The sequence below is a fragment of the Xenopus laevis genome, chromosome 6L (genome assembly GCF_017654675.1).
Source record: "Xenopus laevis strain J_2021 chromosome 6L, Xenopus_laevis_v10.1, whole genome shotgun sequence".
NCBI lineage: Eukaryota > Metazoa > Chordata > Amphibia > Anura > Pipidae > Xenopus > Xenopus laevis.
In genome coordinates this window covers 51,192,172-51,216,290 of record NC_054381.1, presented here as the reverse complement: position 1 = coordinate 51,216,290, position 24,119 = coordinate 51,192,172, and the positions used below count along the sequence as shown (strand labels likewise).

Genomic DNA, 24,119 nt, shown 5'->3' with positions numbered 1-24,119 from the left:
TCCTTTCTCCTCATTTGCAAACTGGCTAGAGGCAAAATAGTGCAGAGAACCAATTTTGTAAGTTTGTATTCCGCATTTCTCGACAGAGACACATGCTAAAACATAAAGCAATTTAGCATTTGTATCTGCATAATTAAATTTGCAAATAAAAACAGGTAATGTACTCTCTTGCACATCTAATAAAAATAATTAATCTCAGAATAAACCTGGTTTATATACAATGTTTAGGATTATGGGCTATATTAATGCATGCTTACCTTTCATTGCACAAATTTCAGATTTATGACCTTTTCAACCTAAATAAATGTTTGTTTTCTGTATATATATGCTCGCTCGTGTCAGAATGTTTCCAATGTAATTAAACATGCAACATTTGCACCAGTTCCAGGAACTCATAGTAACCAATCATGTTTGTGTTCAAAGAAATGATTAGCAATTTTTGTTTTGGGTTTCCAGACCTGTTGCAAAATGTTGCTAAATTTTTTATATTGCCCCAAGGTACACAGTAGTACTTAAGCCATCAATAAAGTCAAATCAGATGACACCATTAGCTTCAGGAACAAATCATTTCTGTTTGATTCAAGTTTCAAAGGCTGACAATTTATAACATTCACACCTATTATTAGCTGATGCAGGGTAGGGTGCATTAATACCTTACATATAATTTTCATTTATAATGTCAAAAAAGCTAGGAGTGCAAATAGTGCCAAGATAGTCAAATCAGCATCTACAAAGGCTAAACCACACAGCTGGGATACAAGAAAGCAATCAGTATGAAGATAAATGATCCAAGCCAGCACATTACATATATGGATGAGGCAGCCTTTATTGAATCATCTGGCACTCTGGCGTTTTCTTGTGTAAGCAAAGTCTTCCAAATTTGTAAGAACCACCATAACTATACACAGTATGGGATCAATTATCCTGAAACCTGTTATCCAGAAAGCTCCAGATTATGGAAAGGCCATCTCCCATAGACTCCATTTTATCCAAACAATCCAAATTTGTATAAATGATTTGCTTTTTCTTTGTAATAATAAAACAATACCTATAAAATATATATATAAAATATATAATATATATAATTAATCCTTATTGGAGACAAAACCAGCCTATTGGATTTATTTAATGTTTAAATAATAATAATAATTTTCTAGTAAACTTAAGGTATGAAACCCAAATTACAGAAAGATCCCTTATCCGGAAAGCCCCAGGTCCCAAGCATTCTGCATAACTGGTCCCATACCTGTAAATCTTTCTAGGAAAGATGTAATGCAAAAAAAAAATTATAAAAGCAGAAATAATAAAGCAGAATCATAATGTATTCTCCTAGCATGACTCAGAATTAAGTAATTGTATCAAAGTATTGTGTGCCTATGTATGTATGGCGTTTCTGTTTATGTGAGTGAATTTTATATTTTATAGATATACTTATGAAGTATCTCCTGTATTTATACTAACCGAGGAAGCTATTCTGATGAAAATGATTGAATTTATAGGCTGGAAAGAAGGTGATGGCATATTTAGTCCAGGTAAGTTGGAATTCCATTATATTTTTATATAATTTTTTAGTAGCACTAGTTCAGATGTTCCATTATCACAGTTTGTTTTATCTGGGTTCTGCTGTACTGCTTTGTTGAAGGATTATGTCTTGGTGGGTTGAATGGTTTGGATAAGACTTAAAGGGCCAGAAACACCAATGTGGAGAGTGGTTAGTTGTGAAAGAGTTAATGTGAGATAGAATGCTAGTTTATGAAGACTTGCACACTTTAAACATGGCTATAATTCCCTGCTACTGTACCGTTGTGAGGTTTCTCATTTGTATCTAGCAAGAAAACATTTGTAGAATTAAAAAAGACCTTAGGTTAGGGAAAAGGGGTTGTTCTGTCATTTTGATCAATATACCTTAAAGTTATTAAAAAGCTTTTACCACCTAAGGTAAGCTGTAAGGGCAGGGCTAGCCTGTGTCTGTCAATGCTGTGCTTTTGTGTGGTGCAAAGTACAGCCAGACCAAGGGAAGAAATGCTCTTGCACTTGTTCCCCCCTGTCTAATGAAATGACCCATTGTAAGTAATTGCCCCAAATGTCTAAATCAGGCACAATAGCATGTTAATTGTATTGTATCTTGACAGTGCTATATAAATAAATGATGATGATGATGATTATGAGTACAACTCATCTACTGAATAGATTTGCCAATTTATCAGATCATATTTAATTTCAACCAGTTTAATCCAAACTGTCTGCCTTTATTTACCGGTATGAACCCACTGCTCTGATCATTAAAGGGATTGTTAACCTTTTGTTTACTTTTAGTATGGTGTAGAGAGTAATATTCTGAGACAATTTATAATCGGTTTTAATTTTTTATTAATTGTGATTTTTCAGTTATTAAGCTTTTTATTCAGCAACTCTCCTGTCTGCAATTTCAGCAATTGGGTTGCTAGGGTCCAAATTACTTATGAACTGATTTGAATAAGAGACTGGAATATAAATTAGAGAGGGCATGAATTGAAAAATGTGTAGTAAAAAGAAGCAATAACAATAAGGGGCCGATTTGGTAAACCTCAAATTTATCTGGTCCCGTTTTTAAAGGAAAACTATACCCCCAAACAATGTAGGTCTCTATAAAAAGATACTGAGTAAAACAGCTCATCTGTAAAACCCTGCTTCATGTAAATGAACCATTATCATAATAATATACTTTTTTTAGTAGTATGTGCCATTGGGTAATCATAAATAGAAAATTGCCATATTAAAATATAAGGGCCGCCCCCTGGGATCGTAAGATTCACTGTACACACATACAAACCACATGTTAGGTCACATGAGCCAATTAACTGACAGAGTTGTGCCTTTTGCTTCCTCACTTCTTCCTGTTACAGTTAGTGTTGTAGTATTTCTGGTCAGGTGATCTCTGAGGCAGCACAGATAGAGTCACGAAATGGTGGTTCAAGGCAAGAGATATAAAAGGGCAATATTTATGTAAATATATATTCCAGTTTGGTAAGATTCTTTAATATGTCATTCAATTTGATATAAACTATCTGTTGCTTAAGTATTCATTTTGGGGGTATAGTTTTCCTTTAAGGGGAAAACATAATTTTTTCGGAAGAAAAAAAAACTCCTCAAATATTTTGAGATTTAGTATTCAAACCGAAAATACTCCAACTAAAACCTGTCAAGGTCATGTAGAAGTCAATGGCAGATGTCCTTGAAGATGTTTATTGGCATTGTGATCTGCCAGTCAGTGTTTTTGTCCGATAATCTGAGAAAGACAAGCTTTCGCAGTGACAATTCGACAAAGTCAGTTTCCGGAACATTAATCACATGATTCCAATTTTGCCATGCCTATTTTTCGCTTCAACTTTTTCGAGAAGAATTGTTGATAAATGAGTTCAATTTGTGGATGGGAGTTTGGTTGACTTTGTTTTAATAAAAAACTCAAGATAAACTCAAGTTTTAGTAAATAACCCACTTAATGTGTAGCCTTACAGATCATTTGTTTTTAGATGGGGTCAGTTACCCCTGTAGGGAATTAGTGCAAAACCATTGCACTTATTCCTGTAAGAGATCAAGCACAGAGCCTGTGTCTGTGTGTTGTAAGCTGTTACCTAGCAACCAGCTGTTTAGTGATCTCAGTGCGGCAGGAAGTGACACAGCAGCTAATGAGTGGCTGGCAGGAAGAGGAAGTCGCAGATGCTGGCAGAAGAGGAAAGCCTGGTAGAGAGAACCACATGGTGGACAGAGAGAGAGACTAGAGAGCTACTGGTGGGCCAAGCAGGGTTGCCACCCGGCCAGTATTTTACTGGCCTAGCCGGTAAAATACCTTCCAGGGCTGGTATTACAAATTTACCGGCAATGTAGCTGCCGGTAATTTGTAATACCTATAAAAAAAGCCCTTGGCCCTCCGGCAGAAACTTACCTCTCCTTAGTCTTCTGCCCCTCTCGTGATGGGGCCCGCCCCCTTTTGCATCACGACGCATGCGGCCCGCCCCTTTTTACCCGTGGCTCCGACTCTTTTTATGTCAAAGTGTTACTGCCCCATCACTGCCTGGTAAATTTTTTTAGAAAAAGGTGGCAACCCTAGGGCTAAGAGAGCTGAGAGGCTCCACCAAAAGCATTCATTTGGATCAGGCTGGCAAAGAGAAGCCACATGCTGTGCCTGGAGGGACAGAGAGCGTGAAAAGAATCCAGACTGGAGGAACAACCAGCAGTAGATTCCTATCTGAGCATCCAAAGGGGCTGGTAGTCGCACTGTATGTCTGAATGTGCTGGACTTGCCTGAAGAGAACTCTAAATCATCCGGAGAGCATTTGGACTGAGTATCCTGTTTAAAGGGACAGTACCCTAAAGAAGCGCTTGAAGATACAGAGACTGTTTGGGGAAAGGACATTAAAGGACTTTGCCTTCTTTAGTTAGCTAAACAGATCGCGCAAGCAAATTAGTTTGCCGCCGGTTAGGAGTGCTGCATGTATTAGGTGCTCATTTATTTTAGATAAAATAATGAGCACCTAATGCGCTAGTTAGTACCTGGCACCCTCTCTCTCACAATACCATTGTGGAGTAGCTCAGGTTTGTCCCGTGCCATCAGGTAAGAACCATATGTGGAGTGTAACCCCCCTTTTGAAAGCTGGAAAGTGTTAGAAGAAGGCAAATGATTAAAGAACTATACAAAGTAAATAATGAAGACCGATTGAAAAGTTGCTTAGAAGAGGCCATTCTATAATGTACCAAAGTTAAGTTAAAGGTGAACCACCCATTTTATACTGTGTTGACTCTGCATATCAGATAATATTTATTTGTTACAGGTAAATTATGTACCCTATACATATGCTTTGTTAAAAGTTATTATAAGAAAATAATTAGGAGAAAATACTGTAGATTTGTAGTGCTTTTGTTTTAATAAAAAAAGACAAAATGGATATAAGAGATTATATTTGCATTAAGATAATTATAAGAGAATAGTCTACTTTATTATCCTGAAACAAAACTGTAAATTGCGGGCAACGCAAAGCAGGGGGTTAAGAACAGCTTTTTTATCAGCTTCATTTTTTACATAATGAATAGTTTAACAGAATTGCATTTATCTCTTACAGGTGGTTCCGTTTCCAATATGTATGCTGTAAATCTAGCCAGGTATAAGTGTTGCCCAGACATAAAACAAAAAGGCCTTTCAAGTGCTCCACGGCTTGTCATGTTTACATCAGAAGAGGTATTTAATGTTCTGATCTACTGTCAAATCTAAAGTGAAGTATATTTGTAAATATTGCATCTTCCTATTGTTATTTTATGACCCTGAGAACTTCAGTCTTGAAAGAAGAAAATAAGCAGGAGACTTAGAGGTTTCTTTGTTTCGTGATCCTCAAAAGTAACCGTTGACCATTCTATGTTTCGTAGCTGCTTTTAGTTATATAAATATCTTTGTTCTACAGTTATCAGTAATGTCACAATTTTTAGAGACTTGGCAGATAGTATTTCCTTGGAAAAAAGCCTTGGAAAATATACTTAATTGAAGCATATTTTTGAAATATTTTTCCCTAAAATACTTGCTATATAAAATTGTATGTTTATTTATAGTTCAAAGATGAATACCGACACAACAGAGCAAGTGAATATATATCATATAATATCAGCTTTCAGTTTCTTACATTGGGGCTTTGTCAAAGCTGTTGCCACACACTGTTTTGGTAGGATGCAAATTGTTTTAGCTTCTGTTCATGACACTTTTCTATACACTGTCATTATTGTGTTTTCAACAGTGTCATTACTCCATGAAGAAGGCAGCTGCTTTCCTTGGCATTGGCACGGAAAATGTATATTTTGTGAAGACTGATGATCGGTAAGCGAATTAGCGCCCTTCAGATACTTATTTCTGAATCATACGAAAAGTCTTTTTTTTACCTTTGCCATTTACCAATTTTCTTAACATCTTATTAGAACTGAAATCACTCTCCCTATGCGAGGTCGTTTATTTTTCAGCAGTAGCTGAAAATAAAACATGATTCACAGTGTCTTTTTTTCTGCTTGTCTAACAAAATCACTGCTTGCAGCACAATTCAATCACTTGCAGTGTAGCTTATACTCCATAATGCTGTATTGTCAAAGATGAATGATTTGTTTTGAAAAATGTAGAGATGCACTGGCAACCAGATCAGTTAAAATCATGAATGTTTCAGTTAGCACATAGAATATATGTATTTGTTATCACAGGTGTGGCATTTTTGATCCGTAAACCTGTTATCCAAAAAGCTCTGAATTAGGGGAGGCCCTCTCACATAGACTCCATGTACTTGATCCTAAATGAGATATATTTACGCCTTATAGAAGGCAAAACAATCCTATTGGGTTTAATTGATGTTTAAATTAAATTATCATCATCATCATTTATTTATATATCGCTGTCAAGATACGCAGTGCTTTACTGCAGTTATAGCAAACGGAATAAAAAAATTAGATGTTTCACTTTAGTAGACAAAGTATGGAGATTGAAATTAAGAAAAGATCACTTATCTGGAAACCCCCATGTCCCAAGCATTCTGTATAATAGATCCCATACCTGTACAGTCATAGGATTAGTTATCTGGAAACCCATTATCCACGATGTTCCGAATTACATAAAGGCCACCCATATTAAGCAAATAATTCAATTTTTTTTTTAGATTATTTCCTTTTTCTCTGTAGTAATGAAAAAGTACCTTGTAGCTAAGCTACATGAATTCATATTGGTGACAAAACATTTGGTTTAATATAAGCTTATGTAATATTTGAATGTTTTTTTAGTGGACTTAAGGTATGGTGATCCAAATTACAGAAAGATTCTTTATCCAGATGACCTCAGGTCCCAAACTTTCTGGATAATAAATTCCATACCTCTACTAGCAAGAATGGAAGTGATAGTACTGTCTGTTAAACAGTCTGCATATGCATTATTCATATGCAGTGTAAGATATAATTACAGTCATTAGACACAGTAGAAATTGAATTTCCTGCAAATCCTTCTGTCTGCAGTAGCTTTTCATCCTCTAGAGTTTAAACTTTGTTGTTGATAAAAGGATGGGATGAAAAAAATGCAACTAGAATAATTATTCAATCTGAAATCAGACCCACAATTAGTAGTAAACACTTTTGCTTGGGTAACAACAGTAGTCATTTCCTTTTTTGGACTATATTTTAGCAATGGGACTTTATCATGACCCATGCATCCGCCTATACTCACTCACGTGACATTAAAAACGATGTGACGACATCACTGTTGGACTGACGATGCCCACAGGTTTATTAGAAATGCAACAGTGCAAACATCAATATAAATTGTAAGCATGAATAGTCCATACATAACCTTCATATATAAATATATAATAGTAATACAACAAATAACTGTACACAGAATGATCTCTTGAGCCCCCTGTCAGTCTGCTTTCCACAGCCACTGTGAGCCATGATATCCTCACGCCGCCAAACCTAGTTCAGACGATTCCTGCCACCGACACCCGGCCTCATTTAGCGTGCCTTTTAGCACTCCATCTCACTCCCATGGTCACCCACCTTAGGGGTTAAACCATCCACTCTACCTGATCTGGCATACCAGACCAGATTGTCTCCCCGGCAGACTGACAAGAACCCGCCAAAGCTGTGACAAAGACCATATTGCCCACCTAAAATGATGGCTACCAAACCTCTCTACCACTCCTAAATGCCTCCTCCTCCCCCCTTTTCACTATGCCCTTCCCAGTCTTCAAGCTGACCTATCCCCCGCTAGTGATGCGAGCTGGGTCATGCAGCACCTCCTCTGACTCTGCTGCTCTGGGGCTCTCATTATGGTGGGATATGTTACCATTCAGCAACTACATTACCCAATTATGCATAAAGGGCCAGAGGTGGTTCGGTTGCAAAATTAGTTATATAAGGATAAATGCATCAGTAAACATTATTGCACATTCTACAGGATGTTTTCTTTTTTATCTTAATTAAAGAAAAAAAACTACAATGCAATTTATGAATATAGACCCCAGATGTTCTCTGTGATTTAAATATTTAAATTAAATAAATTCCCTTTGAAATTTGCAGAATGGGAGTGACAATATAAACTGCATATTGTTTTATTGTTGTTACCTAGTACTGGTTGTACAACTGGAAACTCTACCATTTACCAATGTCAGGGAAGAGTGCACTCTTTCCAGCCATGAAAAGCTGTTAGCCCAGGTCTTTGCGCTCTAGGGAGCATGTAAGGAGCGCAAGGACCTGAGCTTTCTAGTTGATTTACACAATGAACACCATTGTGTGTGTTCAGCAGCACTTTATCCAGAGGCATGCATGGATCCCCCAATCCCTGCCTCTATCCCTCTACCCATCCCACATAGTACCAGATGGCGCATTGTGCAAAAGAATTCTGTTTTTACCACCTAACCTAACAAAACTGCCTTGCTCGTAACAACAATGCTGCACCGCAAGTGCATACTGAACAAGCACTAAGAAATATAATTCTGTGCCCCTGAGTGATCCAGCACTTGTGTTTGGGTTTTTCATATACAAGGTCCAGGATGTGGAAAAAGATGAGAGTTTTTTTTTTATTATTCCAACTTGAACAAGGGCTCCATTCATATAATTCTGCCTTGCAGTATAGTCTCTTCCAACCAGTATATCAGATACTATATGACTGTAGAATGAAAGGGCAAACAACATAGTCAAACAGTCCACAACAAGGTTTTTGCCATGAACAATCATTTTTTATATTTGTGTTTATATGGTAGATTCACATAAATTCAGTTTTGGTAACCTGGAAAAAGTTATTCTTCAGATTTTTCTTGGAACATTGTAAAATACAGAACTGCAGTCTTAAGGAGTGCAGGAATACTCATGTTTCCATGTTGTATGTATTGTACCTTTAATTTTGCTTTATTTGTTCCCTTCATTTAACATAAACCAAAAAAATGACATATTTTACATTCTCAATATATCCTATAATAAAGAATCCTATTCTTTATTGCTTTACTATGCAGTTGCATCGTTGTATGTAAGTGCAACAGCTAGAATCTGCATTCTTTGTCATAAACTTCTTCAGGTCATATTCAGACATCAAGAATTCTGCGGAAAAATCTTTTCCAAATAATGACAGTTTTGTAAACACAAATGTGAATGCAGAGAGGTCTGGTTGGATTTTAGCAACTCGACCTCTCTGATATCAGTTTTCATTATGATTCTCCTATTGTAAGAATGGATAATATATTACTAAATCCTGTAATCATAAGTTATGGGTATGGTTAAAATGGGGTTAATATTGGCACCTTTGCACTTTCTTCACATAATTCACCAGTTGAAATACCGTAATAACGCTATAGTATTCACAAAAAAGCTGAAAAAAAAATCAAAAGCTGAAAAAAAATCGAAGCTTTTTGGCAAAGCACATCTTTTTGCTTTCAGTAAAAAAGTATTCAGAGAAAAGAACACCATCCATACAGTCAAAAACAAAGGAAGTTCACTGATTTGCTTTCATGCACCTGGAACTGGGTGCCTTGAGTCTATATATAGCATCATGAAATCAAAAGACTCCAATTTTGGAGGACATTAATAAAACCAGCGTCAGAAAGCTGGGTTCCTGGAACAGGGCATGTTCCTTCCAGCAGAACAATGACCTGAAACACACTTCAAAATAAGCACACAGAAATGGTTAATGAATGGTGGTCTAAACAGAGCCTATTAAACACTTCTGGAAATTTCTAAAACTGCAGATGGGAAATCTGGAAAACTGGAGATTAGTGGCAAAGAGAAAAAGCTAATTCATTGCTAATAAATATTAATTTTAGGGTGTCAATAATTTAGTCAATGTCATGTTTTCAAACCTGAACGGATATGTTACATTATGCTATTCAATGGAATAGCAAAGTTCTGTGATCTTAATAATGAAACAAGGAAATTATGGCAGCTTCAATCTTATTTTGCAGTAGAAAAATAGATATAGAGCAGTTTGTGAGGTTTTTGAAAAAAGTGCAAGGGTGCAAATATTTTTTGCTAAACCGTTTTCATAACTCTGAAAAGTCATTTTAATTCCTGAATAAATCTGTCCACAATTGTAAATTTAGTTGGGGATTTCTTTTATTTCACTTTTAGAGCGGGTTTGCGTCTCCTTTTTCTACTTGGCAATCTACAAAACGTCATTGTTTTAACACTAGTGCTTATTTATCATATACAATATATAAAAAAAAAATAATAATATATTTGCTGTTTGAATTTAAAAATGTTTGGTGATTTAAACTGATGGAAGAGATAATAGCTAACAAATTCAGTATTACCCAGAGAATGCTTTATATTTCTATAACTGAGAATTATAGTCATAATTCATAAAACAGAAAAATGCAGTTGATACTATCATATAAACAGAAACATAAACTAAAAGACAATAAATTCTTACAATATTACTTTTTTCGCTTCTTGATCTTTGCTTAAATGAGTTGTTATATCTATGACATGTTTGTCATCTAGAGGTAAGATGATACCAGAGGAATTGGAGAACCAAATACAACGAGCAAAGAAAGAGGTGAGTGAGTAGCCTGAAAGAAATTGAAAGTATTCAAGGGTTTGGAAATTAATTACTTAACATATTCTTTATCCGCTGGCTGTCAAGACAGTGGCTTTAACTAAAATTCTTTGCTGGCATGTTTCCCATGGCCTTCTGACTTCCTACATTAAATTCTCTTTTCCCCAAAGCTATATGCTATTAAGTGCTATTTATTCTGCAGTGTCAAAACATATTGGAAGTCATTTATAAAGCTGATGTTGTTGGGAGTTCAAGGTGCCATAATAAGATTGTGAGTTGTATGTTGGTTAGTTTAAGGATTATACCTAACACACACAAACTGCACAGATATACTTTAAATTTTATTATCTGTATTTTCCCCAGTTACTTTATTATTCTCTTAAACAACATGAATAAATTGGAAGTCAAAATTTACCTTGAGTATTAATGGGTGCAAAGGATTATTAGACTGTGGTATCAGTCAGCCAATGCAACACAACTTACTGAATACCAGCTAGACATATACCAATATACCAGTATTCACCAGTTTTTATTCTCTTTGGTTTTGCCAGTAGTTTGCTACAAAGGTTTGCTAGATCCAGGTAGGCTAAGGTTAAAATTACCCTGCTAACCATGCATTCCACTTTGCTAACTCAAGTTTTCTGTAGCTGGTCTGAATATACTATGCTAATCGTGGTGCCCCATATAGAATTCCTTGGGTGGACCCTAAACATATTATGGTATTTGCAAGGGCTAACGGGGCAGCCCTTCCCTATAGAGAATTCAGAGGGCCTGTTTCTGAAAATGAAGTCATGAATACCACCTTAACAGCTAGTAGATACTTGTATTTGATTGATCATCTGAATGGAGTTATATAGAGAACAAATAACGGTTTCAATTAGAAATGGAGGTATCCAGTGATAGCCTTACATCCAGAATACACGTTACGTATTATACTCTGTTGTATAAGCTTTAAAAGTTGCACATATATAATGTGAGGACGTAAAACAGGTAAACAAAACTTTTACAAATGTGCATCCAATAGTCATCCAAATCAAAGCAAATCTAGTCCACAAGCCAAAAGTCTAATATATTTCCCTACAACCCTAGTATAGATGATTTATTACAGATATAGTATTCATTATCTGGAAACCCTTTATCCAAAAACCTGAAAATTATGGAAAGGTCATTTTTTCCAAATAATCCAAATTTTTATAAAGTATTTACTTTTTCTCTGTAATAACAAAACAGTACCTTGTACTTGATCCCAAGAAAACAATCCTATTGGGTTTAAGATGCTTTAACCAGAAAATAACAGGTTCCATAACTATACATTTAATATTATATAGACACTGTAAAACTATATTAAAGACCAGATATTAAAACATTTTTAAAACTGAAACCCACATCCCAACGTAAAAAAAATCAAAACAAATGGAAAAATATTGCTTAATTAAACCCTTGTAGGCTATAGCAATGACAACATAACATGATCTATGATTTCAAGAAAGAAAAGGCTTGTATATAGCATAAAGCCATGTGAATCTGCCAGGACTAAGATATTACTAAAACAGATTTTTGCTTTCCTACAATATATACAGTACAAAGCAATAACCAAGTTAGTGTGTCTTGGTTTGATGTCCTGATATTGCTGTTTCCACAGTACTTTCTCAATAATGGGTGAGAACTTCTCTCATCTCTCATAAATGTAAAGATAATGCAAGTGGGAAGATACAGAAGTAAAATATTCCTTATTTGCATAACACAAAAGCTTTATTTACTGGGAATTGGATTCTAGTGAAAATGAAGCATTGGCAGGTATTTGTTAGAACCTCAGTTTGACATACTTATTCATATAAATAAAAGTGTTCATTAACAAATTATAGAAATACATAATTCTTCTAACCAGAGGTTAGAATAATAAATCCTGTTCATGATCAGTTAAAGTCGTCATCCATGGCACTCGCAGAATGCAGTGTGTTTTTGGGGAAATGTGGAACATTTTTGCTACCTTAAGTTTTTTTTTAACACATGCATTTTTGTCCCAAGATAAAAAGGTGACAGAATACATAATTGCCAACATTGCCTATTGCTATTAGTCCATTTGTTTGTGTTGCACAATGGTTAATTAGTTTAACTGTCTTGTCAACAGAATGTTTTATTAAATTAGTTTAAAATACCTCTGCATTCATATTCCAGATGGAGAGCAAATAAATCTGAACAGAGAAAATATAATAAAATAAAGTTACAAGTAACCAGTTGGTGATAAGATAAATAGAAAAATAAAAAAGAAGTGGTTTGGAGAAACTCTTGGAATCTGCTCATTTGTTTCATACCTGTTTTTTTTATTTTTTGTGATCCCCAAATGAATGTTGTATTATTGTGTGCATCTATGATCTCCATCAAACGAAACCTATGAGGCTTTACAGTTTCACTTTTTTGTATTTTTTTTTTATTGGAAGCAGCATATGCATTTTTAACATTATTGGGTGCTGCTTGACTTGACATCGATAAATTTGCTTCTATGCGTGAATCCGTACTTGCCTGTTATACTGTGAATACATAGGAGAATAAAAGAAATATACATTGGTGGCTTTTACTAATCATGCCAAGCTGGATGAATTAAGACAGTAAAATATTCTATGTTGCGTTTATAAAAACCTAAAGTATTCTTTAAAAAAATACGTATATTTTACTATTATTTTTAACATAATGAGGTAGGAATTTGCTGTAAAGATATTACTCTTTTGGTGGTGTGGGATGTTGGGGAATACTTTATATTCAAATGATTTTGCTGATGAGTATTGATGTGATTCAAATGTATCCATCACTACTGATAGCCCAACCTGTAGCTTCAAAGAAGCAGGTAATGATGCTTATAAACCAAAACCACAGTTATGTTATTTGCATCAGAAATCAGGGAAAATGGGAATTTGGTGATTAAGGTAGCCTGCCTCACAGATTCATCCCTTTGCCCTTTCCAACAATTAAGTATTGTTATAATATTAGCTATGCAGATCCAGTGACAGGTTATAGTTTATAGGCCAAATCATCAAAGCTCACTTGCCTTGTCCCCATGTTCTCTGTACTTTACACCTTGCAAGTCATTCTGCAAAGTGGTCACAACTGGAATTTACTGTAGGGACAATACACAAGTAAAAAGGAACATTAATTGGCACAAGCATCTTTGTAAATAATATTTTAGTATAAATAATAGATGCAATTTTGAACAAACCCTTGCAGTAGTAAAATATTCCCTACAATGCACACTGGCACAAACTATAAAATGATCATTCGGTGGTATGAATTCTTAAACAGTTTGTGGGTTCTCAAAGCTTATCTTAATTATCTGCAAAAGAAAAATAGTTTGCACAAGGGAGAACATATACACATTGAGCACATTTTATCTGTTAATAACTTTTTTGCCCTATGTGGCAAATTTACTTATGGTCGAATATCGAGGGTTAAATAATATTAATATCGAAGTCGAAGGATGTACCGCAATTCGTTCGATGGAAAGATCGAACGATTAAATCCTTTGAATCGTTCGATTTGAAGGATTTCAATCCATTGATCGAGCGAACGATTTTTCTTCAACCAAAAAAAGATAGCAAAGCCTATGGGGACCTTCCCCATAGGCTAATATTGACTTCGGTAGGTTTTAAGTGGCGAACTAGGGGGTCGAAGCTTTTTTTTAAAGAGACAGTACTTCGACTATCGAATGGTCGAATAGTCGAACCATTTTTAGTTTGAATCGTTCGATTCGAAGTCGAAGTCGTAGTCGATGGTCGAAGTAGCCAAAAAAATCATTCGAAATTCGAAGTTTTTTTTATTCTATTCCTTCACTCGAGCTAAGTAAATGGGCCCCTATGTGTTGACTCCAGTACATTCTACAGCAATAGTTGCAGAGTGACAGCCTTAATGTGTCTTTTGTAAATTCATTATAACAATATTAAGGTTAAATGTCTTGTCACCTGGCATTAAGATTTATTTTAAAACAGCCATTTACCTAAAACAGGGAGTCTTATTTCAAGAAGCAGGGGGGCAGCTAACAATGTGTAAGATAATAACAATAAACTTTATTAAGAATGATCAATAATGTGGGTGTTTGGCTATTGGACAGGCAATGTCTAGAGAGCCATGTATTTGCTACAACCTGTACAAGTAAATTCTATCTGCATTTCATATTATCATATTGATTATAAAAATAGATTGTAATTATGCACCACTCAAAGTATTTGAAGTGAAATCCATCCAACCTTAGATAAGATTGCTATCCCAAAATGAGCTCATTAGGGAGCCTTTGTAATATATAATGTAAATGTTTTCTCTAATTATGGTTTCAGGCCATTATCTAAAGTAGTTATAGATTTGATAGTATTAACTTTTATTGGCTAATGTAATAGAATCTGCTCTTTGCTGTGCCTTTTATTTTGTGTTGTTGACATTGTTGTGGATCATTCTACAGTAACTGTGCTCAACTAGGGTAGTTATACATCGCCCCTGCTGTAATTAATCACTTACATGTCATATCACCGGTAATAGAATATCGAGAATTTATTATCACTTTAATTAACCTGCAAGACAAACATTTATCAAACTGTGATGCCTCTCATTTAGGGAAGGAAAGCTAAGTCTTAGCACCTGCTAAATGAAGCTGCTACAATAATGCACCATGTGTGGTAATACTACTGCATGACACTGAGCTACTGTTTTTCTACCCATTTATCTTATAGGGAGCTGTTCCATTCCTTGTTAGTGCCACATCTGGTACCACTGTATTGGGAGCGTTTGATCCTCTGGATAATATTGCGAACATCTGTGAAAAACATAAACTTTGGTTTCATGTGGATGTAAGTATTTCATATGAATACAAATCATTGTACCTGTAGTTTGGAAGGAACTCCATGCGTTGACTTTCTATCAGATACTTAGCCTACTCTATATATGGGGAACTATTATATGATTTACAGCAGGGCTGTCCAACTGGTGGCCCGCGGCCCACGACCCCCCTTATGTGGCCCTCCACATCAAAGTCTGCCTGCTGTGTCTGTTTACCATATGTAAAATTTAAGGTTGAGAGATTGACTGGCCCTTGTTTAAACATCAAACTCAGAGTGATCCCCTGTATTGTTCACACCTGTGACCCCCCTGTATTGTTCACACTTGTGACACCTCTATTGTTTATATCCTAAAGCCTGTGCTGCTCACACCTGAGACCCAGACTAAAACTGCCCACATTGTTCACCTGTTCACACCTTATTCAAAATGCTAATGGGGCACCAGCACTGTGTCACTGTATGTAGTACATATTAGACTGGTCCTGATTTCCCTGTCTCCTGCTCTGTTCTGCCTTCCCTATGCTCCCTGTGTTTGCCATACTTTGCCTGCTCTTTGCACCCTGTGTTTGCCATACTCTGCCTGACCTATGCTCCCTGTGTGTGTCATACTTTGGTATTTGTTCTGGGGGTTTGTTAGCATTTGAAAATTAATGTTAGTGGCCCCTAATGTGTTTAATCATATGCTGGGGTACTGTATTATACACAGGGGAGGAGGAGGCATATGGTAGTTTTGAATAACTTGGTCAGCCTGTCTGCATCTAAACCACTCGATTGTCCACTTCATTAATGTATATTTTGGAATTGCAAGTATATTTTTTATTGCTTACTATTGAATTCTGTCTGGCAGAAAAATGTGTGTGTTAATTTGTTGTTTATTGGAGGATTTCCTTTGCCCCTACAGTCTGTCCTCAAGAACAGAACAATGCACTTCTCAGCTTGTTGTTCTATTATGTTTTCTGTCTCTTTAGGCATCTTGGGGCGGATCTGCTTTAATGTCTCGGAAGTACAGAAAATGTTTGCATGGTATCCACAGGTATCTCTAATATTCTACTTATGTGTGTAACAACTTGCAGTTCTTAACATTGTCTCATGTTAGAAAATCTCTCTGCTTATGACTAGGGCCGATTCAGTGGCATGGAATCCACACAAAATGCTCATGGCTGGTATCCAATGTTGTGCCCTGCTTGTGAAAGACAACTCTGTAAGTTCTTGCATATTTATTTTATTGTTTCAAATAAGAAATTAAAATGGACCCCTGCACTAATATAATTTTAGAATTTTGCAATAGTGTGAATTAAATACAGTATGAATTCAGCTTTCTTTTCACAGTTGATTAATACAGGGCTCAAAGCAGCAAGAAGTAATAAAATAAAAAGATTAGAGCAGAAATAATAAAATTAACAATGTGCTTGAAGCATAAATACATAAATACATTTATAAAATATAAAATGAAGTTGCATATATTTAATTTTGTTTGTATGTAACAAAAAAACCACCAAGACATATTTAACTTTAAAATTGCAGTCTTTAGTAATAAATAACTTACCGAAACTCCGCTTGCGCTCCTCTTCAGAAAAGGCGACAGGGCAACGATCCATCGTGCTGCATACGATTTGTCCTTCCTGCCTTCTATAGGAGATAGCCAGAGAGGAGAAATCAATTGCCGCACAATGGATCGTCAACCTGTCGCCTTTTCGGAAAAGGAGCACAAGCGGAGTTTCGGTAAGTTATTTATTTTCAACTCCCAAAAAACGCTAGCATCGTTTCCTTTTTTCAGGGTGATATGCTGCAAAAGAGCGTAAATTTTTTTGGGGGTAACCGGCTTCCGCCCTTCATTTCCTAACATATGGCACATAAACTATACACTGGGCTCATGTGTAGGGCAATATAACAACTCTATTTTATTTTATTAAGCTTCCGTGGGCTTGTGTAGTGTAATGTATTTGCTGCAACATATACGTCCATTCAACTTTAACTTCCTACTGTATGCAAATTAGGCAACACTAGCACAACTTCACTTCACTTGGCGCAGTAACGCTAGCACAACTTCGCCAGTGTTTGGCACCCTGGACGAGACTTCGAATTTTAGTGAATTAGCGTTGTCCTGGCGAATCTACGCCTGGTGAAGTGTTGCTCTGTGTGCGAAGCCGTCGCTGGCAAATTTTTGGAGGTTAGTTTGGATTATTTAGAATCAGTACATCAGTACTCCCAAAATCTAAGATATATATATATATATATATATATATATATATATATATATATATATATATATATATATATATATATATATATATATATATATATATATATATATATATATGTCCAGATAGTACCTGCACTCTTGCCTTTGCTTTTTTTTGTGGGTGCTTTGGTCAAAATAATGTATATCCTTCAGAATGGACCAGCACACCAAGTTTTCAAGTGTTCAAATTTTCTTTATTGCCATAACACTCGTGCATCCAACGTTTCGGCCGTTGGATGCACGAGTGTTATGGCAATAAAGAAAATTTGAAAACTTGGAGTGCTGGTCCATTCTGAAGGATATATACTGTATAAATATATATATATATATATATATATATATATATATATATATATATATATATATATATATATATATATATTTATTATTTATTTATTTATTTATACATATACTGTAAATGGATATTAGGGATGCACCTAATCCACTTTTTTGGATTCGGCCGAACCCCCGAATCCTTTGCAAAAGAATTCTTGTACCAACTTTGCAAAAGAATTGGCCGAATACCGAACCAACTCCGAATCCAGAAGGGGAAAACATTTTTTTACTTCCTTGTTTGGTGACAAAAAGTCACGCGATTTCCCTCCCCGCCCATAATTTGCATGTGAAAATTAGGATTCGGATTTGGTTCGGTCAGGCAGAAGGATTCGGCCGAATCTGTATCCTGCTGAAAAAGGCAGAATCCCAAACCGAATCCTAGATTCGGTGCATCCCCAATGGATATATATATATATATATATATATATATATATATATATATATATATATATATATATATATATATATATATATATATATATATATATATATATATATATATATATATATATATATATATATATATATATATATATATATGGGTTGTGGACAGCACTCCGTTTAGAAACAATACCTGGGTGCACGGTAAAGAGAATATATATATATATATATATGGAAAGAAAGACCAGCAACACCAGGGTTTTGCAAAAAGTTTAAAAAAGTGTTATTGCAAATGTATCTGACGTGACGTTTCGATCCCTGTTGGGAAAAAAAAAAAAAAAAAAAAAAAAATATATATATATATATATATATATATATATAGTTTCTCCAAAATGAGTGCACTCAAACCACAAAAACATCAATGCCTAGGTGCAGGTTAAAAAATGTCATACAATATCAATAATCACAAACCGCACTCCAAGGTCCTGAAGACAGCTCGAGTAGAGGAGCTGAAACGTTGAAATAAACTTTTTTTGTGTAATAAATCCCATACTTGTACTTTCTAAGCATCCAGCAACTGTTTCACAGCTGATTCTGAAATGGTACAATACTAATAAGCTCGTGATTAATTAGTGTGTACAGTGTCCCAAATGCTGGTCATAAAATGTGACTCATAAACAAGACAAACAGATCCCAATTAAATATTAGTATCTCATTTAAACTGCCAATAGAATTACTGATACAGATTATATTTTAAGTGAATATAATTCTCATTTGATTTAGATCATCATTAACACTGATCAAGTGCACACACTAGACCACACCAAACCTCTGTGAATATTCAAATCCACAAAAGCTTGAATGCTTTGAATAAACTAAACACTTGAGACTCACATTTCATTCTCATGCTAGAACTGAAGCTCATTTCTAAAAGAAAAATAGGAAGCCAAGGAATGCACAAATTATTTATTATAAGAAACATGCACACAATAAAAATATAAAGGTACTAAAATTGGGGCAGGGTGAAAAATGCAAAAGCATTATGTTTTCTATGCGCCTTGCAGCTTGACCTATTCAAATTTGTGGCATATGCCAGTTAGAGGAGAGGCAGGCATTAAGTATAGGGCTACCTAAGGAACACTAGGGATGCATATTCCTATACGTGTAATCCATGATGCGGGGGGGGGTGCGCTAGGGAGGCCGCAGGGCACTGGGACCAAACAGCCTAGGGGTGCCCAAGCCCAAAATCCAGGCCTGATAGAAGCAATTTTTGGGGGCAGTATCTTATGGCTTTTACACAAAGCACTTGCATCTGTAGCTTTGCAAAATCACCCCTAACATTTCTAAAAGGGAATACTAATTCAGTATGGTGCAAAACAATGTTTAAAATATCCTTATATATGAATGCACCAATTTAATAAAGGTAACTGTTCTCAAAGTACAGTACTATAGAGCAGTACTACTGGTAAAGAATGTAATAGCAAGATAACGATTGCAACATCATGAGACTGTAGACTGACTGCAGCACTCTTTCAGTGAAATTATGGTTGTGCCCCATGCAGTAGTATTCATTAGTTCAGATAACAATGCCTCCTTCATCTATGAACTGAATAACTTTTGAACTTGAAGACACTTTTACAATCTAACTCTCCTAATGGTATGTTACAGTGAAAGTAGAAATTGTAGTGTAATACATTACATTAGCAACATTGTACAACTGAGAAAAATGCTTCAGCATGCCTCTTCTAACACTCTACAGCTTTAGATCACAAAGGTGACCGTGATCCTCCAAAAGACATCAAAAATATATTTTCTCTTTAACGTTTTGAATACTTTTTAATTTTTTATGAAGAACCCAATAATTTACATTTAAAACACGTCAATCCAGGAAATTTTCAACTCTGCATTTTATTCTTGTACCACCAACTGTCATGTTATTGTTGTGCTGATTTCCTTGTTTAGTGCAGGCAGACAATGACATGCTCCTCTGCCATGCATTTTAAAATAAGATGATGTCTTGATTGTCTAGTACATTGCAATGCAGACAAGGATAATTTTCATATGCCATGTAGCTGTTCGGTCCTTCAGTCAGTCATTGTCCTTCAGAGTCCTCTGGGATAGTCACTGTTTATTTATCAGCAAGATTTGTTGCCATGAACAAAACATATTAATGCAATTTACAAGTTCTCATTAGTTAATGCATGCCATAAATAGCATTAGCCAAAAAAGCATTAGAGGGAGACATAAACATTTGTAATACTGCCTGCAAAAAAAAACTGACCAAGATTTCATTGAAAGGGTAAAGGCAGCAGGACACACCCCTTGTGTATGATTTTTTTTTATAAAATACATAAGTCATTGTGGAAGAAGTAGAAGCAACTGGTCTGGTATTTGGGACAGAAAATAAAAACACAGAATATTGCCAAGGTCATTATTATTCCTTCCATATCAACCAACTGGACCCAGCCAGGCCCGGATTTGTGGCGAGGCCACATAGGCCTGGGCCTAGGGCGGCAAAAAATAGTGGCGGCATGCCGCCCAGCCGCATTATGGGGACGCGTGCGTCCCCATTCAATTACACCAGCTGCGCCGGCGTTTTTTCGCCGGCGCGCTGGGAAGGGGAAGTGTAGGCGGGCGCTAGGACTGCGCGGCCGCCTGGTTGGACCGCGCGGCCACCTGGTTGGACCGCACGGCCTTGGGGCGGCCGGCAAACAAATCCGGCGCTGTACCCAGCCCCTCTGAGCACACCCAGCTGGATCAGCATCCAGAGGCGAAAGAGGAAGAGGCCACTCCTTACACACACTATTATAGCAGTGTGGCAGGAAGCTGTCACACCTCTCCTGGCAGATCACACTAAGAAAAAGGGTGGGGGCCTTAAAGCTGCAGGGCAGATTAACCAGTAGGGGCCCCTACAATATATTGGGTCCCAAAAATGAAATAAACTTTAAAATACATAATTTATGCATTATGAGGGACATTTTAGCCTTTGAGAGTAATTGTTGCTACATTCCCTCGTGCTGTTGCAGTTCTTGTTTATGTTCATAATAAAAGATAATGAGCTCTTTCCTTGTTTCCTAATGAAATTAGAAAATTATTTTTATGAATGACAGCAGTGGTGATCTTTTGTATAGCATGCCTTAATCACAGAAACAAGACTAATTAGGCTTTGATCACATACTGAAATTTTCTTATCTCTTTAAGTGGGTCAATGTATGAATATCCCAGTAGAAAATAAAAGCAGCCAGGAACCAGACTCATTAAAACATCCATCACAAACTGTCACTGGATCCTATGTCTAAAAAGATCTGCTTGGGTGTGCTTTCTTATTAGAAACCACATAGCCTAGTCTAACATTCAGTATTCTCAGTAATCTCTGCTGTTTCGCCGAAAAATTTGTGAAATCTGCGAAACTGAGAAAAATTTTGGCATGGTGGATTTTTCACCAGCGAATTGTTGCCTCAGTTTCGCAAATTAATTCACTTGCGGCAAAACGTGGAAATTCACCGCATATTAGTGTCTGATAAATTTATTTGCGCGTCACTATTCAGTATGTTTGGTGGTAAGGCTGACTCATCACATTATAACTTTTCTTATTCTTCCATATTTACCTTGCCTGAAGATTTGTCCTTTTGTATTGGTCAGAGCTAGTGATGGGCGAATCTGTCCCACTTCACTTCGCCGTAAAATTCACAGAATCAATCTGCGAAACTCAAAGTCAATGGATGTCAAAACAATTTTGACGCGCGACAATTTTGACACAAGCGTACATTTTTATATGCACGACTCTTTTGTCCAAATGGATTAATGTCAATAGAAGTCAGAATAATTTTTTATGCGTGTAACAATTTGGATGCACGACAATTTTTTTTGTGGCAACGAACTTTCCACATCGAATTTGCAGGCTGCGAAATGTATGAAATTCACTGCAAATCCATGCCTGCCTAATAAATATGCCCATCACTAGTCAGAGCCCTCTTCTAGTGCCATTGCATCTGTGCAACATCGAACTGGAGTGTCCGGTATCACCTGGGCTATGACCTCAAGGACCCCCAAGAGGTGGGACCTACCATGTTTTTTTCTCAGTGTCCCACTGGCCCATTCCAACTCTGCATATATGCTGAGTAACTTGACCTGCAATGCTACTGGACCACTGGCATCATTGTGGGATGAACAACTTATATATAATCAGGTACATTTAGTCCCAGCCAGGGCCGGGCCAAGCCAACCAGGCACCAAGCCAACCAGGCACCCTAGACAACCGGGTCTGCTAGCCCTGCCCCCCGCTCATGTGTGTGTGGGTGCTCCATAACATCAGGGAGGACAACAAAAGGGGAAATGTAAGGACAGGGGAGGGACAGAGGGGAGGAGAGGGGAGGGACAGAGAGGCGAGCACCAGGGGTAGGCGAAAGCTGCAGAAGGGAGCGAATCAGAATAAGGGGTAGGCAGAAGAATCTTGAACAGGCACCTCTTCTGCCTAAAACATAACAACATGTTGCATGAGCATTCTATGAATGTTTATTAAGTGATTTGTTATGCATACAGATTAGAAAAAGCATTTCTAAAATACATGTTGCTATATGCTTAAAAGAAATACAGTGCATCAAAGGCCTTGTTAGAAATCATATGGTTCTATAGAACCCAAGCTCAACTTTGCACCCCTTGGGATGTGGCAACAGAACACTTCTACCCGTGGTATTTAATTGCAACCTCAGAATGATGTGCAAGCAAACGGGTATTCTGTGGATGTCTCTGTGCTGTCCATCTGCTGCCCCTTTGAGAGGCAATGCTGCTGAAAGCAATCACCATTATATTCGAGAGGCGCAACTCATCCTGTCCCATTCTAAAAGCAAAAAAGCTAAGTCTTCGGGCACATGAAGTAGGTCCATATATAAAGCGTACATATATATATATATATGTGTATATATATATATATATATATATATATATATATATATATACGTGTACTCCTACATTTCTGTCTTTTCTGAAAATAGTAACCATTTGCCATGTATTTGGGCACAATTATTGAGCAGAAAAAAGCATAAGTGCAATAAGATTTTGTTTGCTCACAATGTAAATCATTGCAGCAATTATTTTCAAACTGAACAGCGTGAAACCCTTTTGAAATCCAAACACATACTCCACTCTATTGACCCCGTCGATATATTTACAAACCTTTTTAAATGTAGTCAAGCTTGTTTCACACAATCTATTTGAAGTGAAACAGTGATGTGCTTCAGTAATCGCTTCAATTTCCCGAAGATAAATTGCAACGTTAAGCGCGTAAGAACTTTGTTTAGTTTACTTAGATATGTACCTTGTGCTGCCTTTTCATGACTGCCCGATGAATGTTAGGTTAATGGACCCATACATGGAATAAAGGCAGCAGAAATTTGCATCAGATGGACATAGTTTGAACAGTCTTTAAACATTAGAATAAATGCAACAGCGTCAAAATGATCATTTCACTTCATGGATTATATTTATTAGATTCTAGCCCATTTATACTGCAGAAATGAGAAACATGGGCAGGATATTATAACATACCGGGGTCTTTTACTAAGGGGCCCATTTATTTAGTTAGAGTGAAGGAATAGAATAAAAAAAACTTTGAATTTGAAAATGTTTTTTTTTGGCTACTTCGACCATCGAATTGGTTACTTCGACCTTTGACTAAGACTTTGACTTCGAATCGAACGATTCAAACTAAACATCGTTCGAATATTCGGCCATTTTAAAAAAAACTTCGACCCTCTACTTCGCCACCTAAAACCTGTAAAAAAAGTTACATTTTTCGAGTTTT

The 24,119-nt window shown here is 36.3% G+C and overlaps 1 protein-coding gene across 1 annotated transcript in view; it reads left to right on the top strand.

Moving 5' to 3' along the window:
• gadl1.L (glutamate decarboxylase like 1 L homeolog) overlaps positions 1–24,119 on the top strand; it is a 143,247-nt gene that overhangs the window by 60,801 nt on the left and 58,327 nt on the right. Inside the window, exons 5-11 of the mRNA XM_018267472.2 lie at positions 1,426–1,532; positions 5,100–5,215; positions 5,763–5,842; positions 10,483–10,537; positions 15,253–15,369; positions 16,326–16,390; positions 16,477–16,558. Coding sequence (XP_018122961.2) covers positions 1,426–1,532; positions 5,100–5,215; positions 5,763–5,842; positions 10,483–10,537; positions 15,253–15,369; positions 16,326–16,390; positions 16,477–16,558 — 622 coding nt within the window. The remainder of the gene's footprint in view (positions 1–1,425; positions 1,533–5,099; positions 5,216–5,762; positions 5,843–10,482; positions 10,538–15,252; positions 15,370–16,325; positions 16,391–16,476; positions 16,559–24,119) is intronic.